General features: G+C 45.2%; 1 protein-coding gene across 1 annotated transcript in view; it reads left to right on the top strand.

The window, feature by feature from the left end:
* Positions 1–10,364, top strand: part of CDK13 (cyclin dependent kinase 13) — a 69,816-nt gene that overhangs the window by 19,106 nt on the left and 40,346 nt on the right. The window contains exons 2-3 of the mRNA XM_089681093.1: positions 3,275–3,853; positions 9,703–9,867. Of these exons, the coding sequence (XP_089537219.1) occupies positions 3,275–3,853; positions 9,703–9,867 (744 nt within the window). The remainder of the gene's footprint in view (positions 1–3,274; positions 3,854–9,702; positions 9,868–10,364) is intronic.

The following is a 10,364-nucleotide window of genomic DNA, read 5'->3' as shown; positions in this document are numbered from 1 at the left end:
CCCAAAAAGACTTGCAGTTGTAATTGCAGGGAAAGGGGGTCCTACAAAGTATTGACTCCGGGGGGCTGAATACAAATACACGCCACACTTTTCACATATGTATTTGTAAAAGATTTTGAAAGCCATTTATCATTTACCTTCCACTTCACAATTATCTGCCCCTTTGTGTTGGTCTATCACATAAAATAAATGTAAGTTTTTGGTTGTAACATGACAAAATGGGGACAATTCAAAGTGGCATGAATACATTTTCAAGGCGCTGTATGTCGATGCGGTATGGCTGAAACCTTTAATAAGGCAGAATTAAAATGCCTGTCAGGTTCTAACCATTCCCCATTTCATCCCAAACTAAAAGGAAAAAATGATTTGGCCATAGATGCATTTCAGAGGAAACTAGGCCACGACAGCTAAACTTTTTCAGAAAATGCTGGTTGCCAGTTTTTTTTTTGTTTTTTTTTACTTTGAATGTTGGCTACTGACCTGTTACAAGTAAAGTCAGATCAGATTTGGAGATCCTGGTTGGCACACTGAGCCACTGATCTGCTTAAAGTTGAGCTCGACCCAAAAGGGGAAGTTCCGCTTTATCAACCGGTCTCCTGCTCCTTGTTAAGGATTGGCACGTTTGGGGAGCAGGTACCCCATTTTGACAGGTACCCGATCCCACTTCTGTTCCAACAACCTAGGCAATCGGAAGCAGAAGTTTTTTGTAGCTGCTGACTTTTATTTTTTTTTTTTTACAGGAGACTGGAGTTCCGCTTTAAGTAAGGAAAGTGTTTCTAAAGTCTAATTGTTTTGTTTTTTTTTCTTATTGAAATAACAAACCTGTTCTACTCATGTGATCCCTCGCCTGCTGCTTACTTGTTTCTAGGTACATAAACAACCAATACTGATAGGTGCTGACCTACTCCAATTATATTGCTGGATTTACTACACGTCCTAATTTATAGCGGAGCATGTTCAAAACCTCCAATTATCAAACACAAAACATATAACCTTTGATTATACTGAGTACAAACCAGGTTTCAAAAATAGTATTTTAAATGTATTGAAATCCTAAATCTAATTGTCAGCATGTATAGCATCATTCCTTATTGTATACAATTGCTTGTGTTTTGTTTTTGTTTTTTTTTGTGACGATCTGTTGCAGGCTGGCCACGGCAACTCTAAACCACGCAATGGCGCCAGTAAACATGCAGATCAACTACCCGCTTTTGCCGTCAGCAAGATCCTACATAAAACGCACTGTGTACACTGTATGCATGGAATGATGTAGCTGCGTTTCCAAGCATACAGCGTATATGGTTTCTGGTGGCCACCACTGTTGCTCAGCTAGTCGCAGGGACACAAAGGATGCCAATCCAATAACTGGCACATAACTTATCAACTATCATGCACCCTCTGAAAAGCTCTTTGGAGGGCAGAGCTAGTGCAAATAAGTCCATATAGTTTAAGAACAGTGAGTTTGGTATATAGGATGTATATTTGTGGACTGTGTTTTATCAATTGACCCCCCTGGCGGTATTCCCGAGTGTAGCTCGGGGTAAAGTTTCAGTACCACAAGCGGTAACTCTGAGCTACACTCGGGCTAACCATGCGGAGCTGCTCTGCAATCCCTCGATCACTTACCTTGTCCTGCGCTCCCGCGATGTCCCTCCTGCAGTGTCCCCAGCAATGTAATCCGGCGGATGCCGTCATCTGTCATCTGGGTTCCGTTCCCTACGAGCGTCAGGACGTACGGGGGACGGAACTGGCGGGAAATTCAAAAATGACAAAAAGTGACATTCACTAAAATCACTAAACTCACATAGTATAACATTCCTGTTTCAACCCATTTCACATACATTGGGTAAAATTTGAGTAACAAGAGCGGTAACCCCGAGCTACACTCGGCAAATTTTAAATTTTTAAAAAATTTCATTTTTTTTAAAATGATTATTACATAGTAAAACATTGCTGTTTCAATGCATTTCACATATATTTTGTCCTGAGTGCTTTGTCCTGTCCCCTGCCTGCATTTTGACTGTTCTTTCTGCCTGGAAACTTAGAAAAGTCCACCTGTCTTCCAGGTTCCGTCCCCTGCGACGTACGGGGGACAGAACTGGCGGGAAGTTCAAAAATGACAAAAAGTGACATTCACTAAATACACTAAAATCACATAGTATAACATTCCTGTATCAAACCATTTCACATACATTGTGTCCCGAGTGCTTTGTCCGGCGCCCTGCCTGCATTTTGACTGTTCTTTCTGCCTGGAAACTTCGAAACGTCCATGGCGTCCAAAAAGCGTCCCTTTACGTCAAAAGCGGTTTTAGAGCGGCTAGAGAACAGCGATAGTAAATCAGAACCACTTGCAGAATTGAGTGATAATGATTCGTGGGGGAAATTCATCATCAGACACTGAAAACGATTCTGCGACTTTGCTCAGCGATGTGCGAACTTGGCGCTATATTTCACATTTCAGTGTTTTTGGTTTGATTATATTATTGAATTAAATTTATTATTATAATATAATTTTTATGATTATTTATTACATTATAATTTATGATTTTGTGTTTCAAGTTTTATCCTCCCCGGAATGTTTACTAGACTCTTGTTCGGACAGATTTCAGTGAGTTATTCCTAAATTACAGCCTACAATAAAAAAAACTACATATTTCCATGCAAAAAAATGGTACCGCTTTCAGCACCAAAAATCTGAAATAATCAGACCGCCAGGGAGGGTAAAGTAGTTGTAAAGGCTGAAGGTTTTTTACCTTCATGTATTCTATGCATGAAGGTAAAAAATCCTCTGTGTGCAGCAGCCCCCCCAGCCCCCTCAATACACTTTTCACATTTCAGTGTTTTTGGTTTGATTATATTATTGAATTAAATTTATTATTATAATATTATTTTTATGATTATTTATTACATTATAATTTATGATTTCGTGTTTCAAGTTTTATCCTCCCCGGGATGTTTACTAGACTCTTGTTCGGACAGATTTCAGGAAGTTATTCCTAAAAATTACAGGCCTACAATAAAAAAAATACATATTTCCATGCAAAAAAATGGTACCGCTTTCAGCACAAAAAATCTGGAATAATCATACCGCCAGGGAGGTTAAGGCACAAAATTAAAATGATCCGTTGTGGAATCCAGGTATTATGTCTGGCTCGTAGATTTGAAAACCTTGTTAAACCACACATGTATTTTAGACTACACCAAATGTCACACCTTTGTGCTTTGCGAAAGTAATTACTTTGTACTAATATATATATATATATTTTTTTTATAGGCGGTCTGCAAGGTCACGGAGTAGAAGTCCTTATAAGTCGCGACGCTCTCGTTCACGAAGTAGACATAGGGTGTCGAGATCGAGAAGCAGGCAGTCTAGCATCTCCCCAAGCACCTTGACTCTGAAGAGCAGCCTAGCTGCAGAACTGAACAAGAACAAGAAAGCTAGGGAAGCAGAGGCCGCCAGAGCTCTAGCAAAAGCTTCCAGCACCTCCACTCCTACTAAGGGACATTTGGAGGCTGCCAGTAACTCCCAACAAGCAAATCATGCAAAGGAGCAAAAGAAAACAAAAGTGGACAACGCCCCTTCCTCTCCTGGCAAAGGTGATAAGGCGAAGGTGAAAACGTTGACTCCAGCACTAACTGTGGATAATAGTGTACAAGCAGATAAATCCGCCAAGCCCAGTGGAAAGGTGAATAAGATGGACACTGTGAAAGAGGAAGCATCTAATCCGAAAGAGAAAAGCAAAGCACATAAAAGTGGATCAACTGGCTCTGAGAAAACTAAAAGTTCAGGAATGTCGCCAGCAGCACCTTCATGTCTACCTCTTCCGATCGCCCTCTCTAGTGATGCAAATAGGTAAGCAATGAATATTAATCACAGTTTTCTAATCTATTGTATATCTTGTATATGTACTTGTTTTGTCTTGATAAACGACCCTTCCATAATGACATAGTATGAGCATTCAGTAAAGGATTGTACCAAATTAGCATTTTTATTCTTCAACAAAAAAGGGACAAAAAGTGGTTCTAAAGTCAAAACATTTTTTTTACCCAGATATATTCTATACATTAAGATAAAAACACTCCACGTATGTTTTGCGGTTAGATTCTTGTGATATCTGATATTGTTTAATTGTGTCTTTATGCCTTCCTCCTGACTTAAATAAAGAATATATATTAAACACAAAAAAAGAGGGAGTGGGGGGTGGCTTACCAGTGCTGTTTGTCTATTGACACCAGGGTGGATTTGATGTAAATCCTCGTTTTCTACATAAAGACTAATTCTTGCTGGTATAACTTTAATATACAAGTAGATGAAGATTTTTAGAATAACAACTTTTCATATTAGTTTTTTTTCTCCCCAGTTTAATAGGTTAATCATTCATATTTGGACAACTTTTCTGTTGTACTTAGGAAGGAGAAAAATAATCATTACCTTAATAATAACAATGTAAATAGATTTATTCATCTAAAACAATAACATTCCAGCATCTGTTATTTGCTTAAACATCCATGTTTAACTAATTTGGCTAAACAAAATATATATATTTTAAGAAACAGACTGTCGGCCCCTCCCTCCTCGCACTGTCGGCCCCTCCCTCCTCGCACTGTCGGCCCCTCCCTCCTCGCACTGTCGGTCCCTTCCTCCTCGCACTGTCAGTCCCTTCCTCCTCGCACTGTCAGTCCCTTCCTCCTCGCACTGTCGGCCCCTTCCCTCCTCGCACTGTCAGTCCCTTCCTCCTCGCACTGTCGGCCCCTTCCTCCTCGCACTGTCGGCCCCTTCCTCCTCGCACTGTCGGCCCCTTCCTCCTCGCACTGTCGGCCCCTTCCTCCTCGCACTGTCGGCCCCTCCCTCCTCGCACTGTCAGTCCCTTCCTCCTCGCACTGTCAGTCCCTTCCTCCTCGCACTGTCGGCCCCTTCCTCCTCGCACTGTCGGTCCCTTCCTCCTCGCACTGTCAGTCCCTTCCTCCTCGCACTGTCGGCCCCTTCCTCCTCGCACCGTCGGCCCCTCCCTCCTCGCACCGTCGGCCCCTCCCTCCTCGCACCGTCGGCCCCTCCCTCCTCGCACCGTCGGCCCCTCCCTCCTCGCACCGTCGGCCCCTCCCTCCTCGCACCGTCGGCCCCTCCCTCCTCGCACCGTCGGCCCCTCCCTCCTCGCACCGTCGGCCCCTCCCTCCTCGCACCGTCGGCCCCTCCCTCCTCGCACCGTCGGCCCCTCCCTCCTTGTGCAGATCTATTCCACTCCAAACAATCAGAAAAATATTGTTTCTATTCTATTCACTGAACTTCTTGCACCTTGGCACTGAAGGGGCTGATTCTGTATTCATAGGTGTGTAGAAGTCAGGATGAAGGTCTTTTTCTTACCTCTGTTCATGTTATAACATTTTTGCTGTGAAGAAGAGTCCTGTGATCTCCGCTGAGTCACATTCAGTTTTGAGAACTGCAAAGTAAACCAATCATCTGTGATAATATCTTGTAGGCAGAGAAACTGCCCAATAATCTGACAGAAACCTCTGGAGAGCGACATTGTGAATGGATTCATGGGATTTATTTACCAAAACAATTCAACATATACAGCCTTATTCTACATAATTAAAAAACTAATCTTTATTTCATGATGGAATAACCTTTGGATGGTAATATATTTTCCTCAAAAAGCATTTTATTTAAAAAAATCCGATTTTAAATAAAAATCCGATTTTAAATTAAAAAAATCTTTTTTTTTTAAAAATCATTGATTTTTATCCACCCTGATTGACACACACTGCTCGGGTCAGTAGAAAGTAGAGTAGAAAAGAGTTTGAACCTCTCTGTTGCTGTTGAGATTTCCCTTCCTCTCATGACAATGGCTCAGAAAATAGAGATGTCTATCGAATGGAAACCCATGCAGGAATAGGAAAACCTATTTTATTATTTTTCCCTCACCTTCTGTCTCAGTGAGAAATGCCTCCTCAACTTAGGAAAAAAACCGGTGATTATAATTATAAAGGATTATTTTATAACACCAACAGTTATAATACAACTCGATATATAAGGGTTTGGAGAGCCCTTCTTGTGACCGTTTCCAATTATCCGTTTTTTTAGTACAACCTTCTTTAGCATCTTGCTGCCGAGAGGCGATGTATATACATCCTTGGTAGCAAGCAGTTATTCCAGGATCATTGCTGCAGCCATGATCCTGGTATTGGTTTTTTCAGCCAGCAATCAGCTTTACTGTAAAAGTGATCTGAGCCAAAGCTCAAAAACTGCTAATAGCCTGCAGCGGGGTGCATGGACACATTGGATGACACTATTTGCAGTAACAGAAAAAAATATGCTGATAATAGTTTCTAGGAGCTTAAAAAACGCTAGTGTGCATGGAGCCTAATCTTGCGGCATTCCCTAAAGCTGCAGAACTTGGTGAAAGATCCCCGATACCCAGGGAGGGGTGTTTGTAGTTCATTTTCTGAAGATCCAGTGGTCTTGTTTTCAGCCATGTCATGTTTGTCAGTTGACATATCTCAAGCACTATTGTTGTCCATAAGTTAATGTTTGAAATCCAAGACCTCCCCACTAATAAAAAAATGACTGATCTAAAAGAAATGATATATCCGCAAAGGGCAATCCCTGTGATGTGGAGCAAAAACATGGGTTGGCTGAGTTATGTGGAGTTGGGGTACAGCAAGCAGAATCTGCTCCATCTGGAGGTACTTTCTACTTTAGTGCATAACATGCATGGAGGCGTTTTGTTAGGGGGTTGGTTTTTGTGATCTTTCCTGCAGTGTCATTGGTAGTGTGACAACTCTGAGTCCAGGAACCTTAAGGTTTGGTCAAGTAACATTACAAGTAAACCCATGCTATGGAAAGACAATAACAGGACGAGCCTGGTGACGAGCCTGGTACCGAGCCTGGTGACGAGCCTGGTACCGAGCCTGGTGACGAGCCTGGTACCGAGCCTGGTGACGAGCCTGGTACCGAGCCTGGTGACGAGCCTGGTACCGAGCCTGGTACCGAGCCTGGTACCGAGCCTGGTGACGAGCCTGGTACCGAGCCTGGTGACGAGCCTGGTACCGAGCCTGGTGACGAGCCTGGTACCGAGCCTGGTGACGAGCCTGGTACCGAGCCTGGTGACGAGCCTGGTACCGAGCCTGGTACCGAGCCTGGTGACGAGCCTGGTACTGAGCCTGGTACCGAGCCTGGTACCGAGCCTGGAACCGAGCCTGGTACCGAGCCTGGTACCGAGCCTGGTGACGAGCCTGGTACCGAGCCTGGTACCGAGCCTGGTACCGAGCCTGGTACCGAGCCTGGTGACGAGCCTGGTGACGAGCCTGGTGACGAGCCTGGTACCGAGCCTGGTGACGAGCCTGGTACCGAGCCTGGTACCGAGCCTGGTACCGAGCCTGGTGACGAGCCTGGTACCGAGCCTGGTGACGAGCCTGGTACCGAGCCTGGAACCGAGCCTGGTACCGAGCCTGGTGACGAGCCTGGTGACGAGCCTGGTGACGAGCCTGGTACCGAGCCTGGTGACGAGCCTGGTACCGAGCCTGGTGACGAGCCTGATGACGAGCCTGGTACCGAGCCTGGTACCGAGCCTGGTGACGAGCCTGGTGACGAGCCTGGTACCGAGCCTGGTGACGAGCCTGGTACCGAGCCTGGTGACGAGCCTGGTGACGAGCCTGGTGACGAGCCTGGTACCGAGCCTGGTGACGAGCCTGGTGACGAGCCTGGTACCGAGCCTGGTGACGAGCCTGGTACCGAGCCTGGTACCGAGCCTGGTACCGAGCCTGGTGACGAGCCTGGTGACGAGCCTGGTACCGAGCCTGGTGACGAGCCTGGTGACGAGCCTGGTACCGAGCCTGGTGACGAGCCTGATGACGAGCCTGGTACCGAGCCTGGTACCGAGCCTGGTGACGAGCCTGGTGACGAGCCTGGTACCGAGCCTGGTGACGAGCCTGGTACCGAGCCTGGTGACGAGCCTGGTGACGAGCCTGGTGACGAGCCTGGTGACGAGCCTGGTACCGAGCCTGGACACTGTGTAAAAACCTGCACTTTACTTTCCATACTTCAACATGCTATCCCAACTTTGAGCTGTGAGTCAATCTTTCCTGATCCTTGTAAAGCTGTTCATATTTGAAGACATTTAACATCTCGATTACACCCAGCAGTAGTCTTGCTGTGTATCAAAGGCAAGGCCCTGTTCCCACCGTGTTCAGTGACATCCATTATTCTGCACAGATCAATGCAGACTCCCCAAATCAAATGTTTTCAATGTGCCTTGTTCACAACATTGAGTTCAGGTGGGTTGCAGTACACTATGTAAAAGTGCAGACATGTTGCATTTTTTCACATTGCACCTCAACTCATGTCAGTGCATCTCACCCAGTGGAGAAAGTGCCATTTTGTGACATTTCAATAAAAAATGGGTAAAAAAATGGCATTCATTGTACAATGCAAGGCACTGCCCCGTACCGCTGCTACACAACAAACACCAGCTGACAGACTAAAATTGCCTGTTTTAGTCAATTGCCTGGTATGAATGAGTCCTAAAAGTGGATTAAGACAAAGTTCCTACAGGCAATTTGCACAGATTGTGTGAATTGGTGGATTCCTGTGGCTAGCATGCAGATGTGTGCAAACAGCTGTGGTTGTTCAGCCCATAGAAAGTAATGACTGGCTGACAGTGACTGCAGCTATCCGTGACTGTTCACACAGCCAGCGATTTATCTATGAAAAACTGCAAATGGGAACTGATCGCTATGGCTGCAGCTGTTCTCATGCATCAGACATTTAAATCAGGAGATTCTTGCCGTTGGAATTGACAATGTGTGTTAATCGCCCATGTGAGCGCACCCTTAGGGATTATTATTATTATACAGGATTTATATGGCGGCAGAAGGTTTGCTCAGCGCTGTACATTATAGTGGGGACAGAACATGAGACAAGACAGTAACAATACACGAGGGGTGCGAGGGCCCTGATCCTGGGAGCTTACAATCTAGGAGGGAGGGGATAGTGGTACAGGAGGAAGTGGCTGTGGGGGATGGAGTGGTGGGAGAAGTGGAGGAGATCAGCTGTTAGGTGAGGGCGGGGTAGGCTTCCCTGAAGAGATGGGTTTTCAGGGTGCGCCTAAAAGTGAGGAGGGTAGGTGACAGTCTGATGGATTGGAGTAGGGAGTTCCAGAGGATGGGGGAAGTCCTGGAGAAGTCCTGCAGTCGGGCGTGGGAGGAGGAGACCAGGGAGCTGGAGAGTAGAAGGTCCTGTGAGGAGCGAAGATTACGGGTTGGGTGGTATTTGGGAATCGGGTCGGTGAGGTAGTTTGGGGCGGAGTTATGAATGGCTTTGTATGTCTGTGTTAGTAGTTTGAATTTAATGTGTTGGGCAATCGGGAGCCAGTGGAGGGAATGACAGAAGGGGGTGGCAGAGGTGGAGGGAATGACAGAAGGGGGTGGAGCCAGTGGAGGGAATGACAGAGGGGGGTGGAGCCAGTGGAGGGAATGACAGAGGGGGGTGGAGCCAGTGGAGGGAATGACAGACGGGGGTGGCAGAGGGATAAATTGTAGGTACAAAATATGAAAGTCCGGTTACAGGGAAAAGAAGGGAATGGGTTGTAAGTGTAGATCCAGGGGTTCAGGTACAGAAGGAGACCCAAATAGGTCTATAATGGTCTATTACTGATTGAACGAGTGCAATATCCTGAGTACATGAATAATATGTCTTTGATTCAGTTTCCGAGGCTGTATCCCAGGAAAATCGGTCAAGAAGGAAATGGAGCGAAAACTTCGGCACTTGTTGTCTGATTTGCCCCTCCCACCTGTCCACTCTGGATTTGGAGACACCTCATGTAGTCCAGAGGGGAAGAAATCGGCATTAAAGAACAAACGGAGGCCTAAGTATGACTTTTGCATTAAAAGCAGAAATGTATCTATGTGTTTTTTTTGTTTGTTTTTTTTCCCCTAATAATCGCTAAAATACTATAACTTTTGTATGAAGATCTTAAAGTGTTTAAAAATTCCAAAAACAAACTCTTCTTTTTTAGTCTATATTAAATATAACATTAAAACTTTTGGTATATCTGTTTGATGCAAATAAACAGCTGTTGCAGAACATCTCCCCCTCTCCTCCTCTCATAGGGGAGAAGAGGGGGTGCTGTGTATTCCTAACATTTCCTACTTGGGGGTGACAACACTGCTCCTCCATAGACACTGCACAGTTAGTGAACCCAGGACAGGAGGTATTACTGGCGGTACATTTTTGTAAGAATAAATTAGTGGTTACTTTGTGGAGCAGAGAATTTGGAGCAACTCTGCATAGTAACCAATCAGCTTCAAACTTCTGCTTGTTTAGTAAAGCTATGAGAAGCTAGAAGCTGATTGGTTGCTATGCACAG

The sequence above is a fragment of the Staurois parvus genome, unplaced genomic scaffold (genome assembly GCF_062004578.1).
Source record: "Staurois parvus isolate SC_StPar_1 unplaced genomic scaffold, SC_StPar_1.0 ptg000259l, whole genome shotgun sequence".
NCBI classification, from domain to species: domain Eukaryota; kingdom Metazoa; phylum Chordata; class Amphibia; order Anura; family Ranidae; genus Staurois; species Staurois parvus.
Note: the sequence above shows the minus strand (reverse complement) of the source record. Positions and strands in the feature narration are given on the sequence as shown.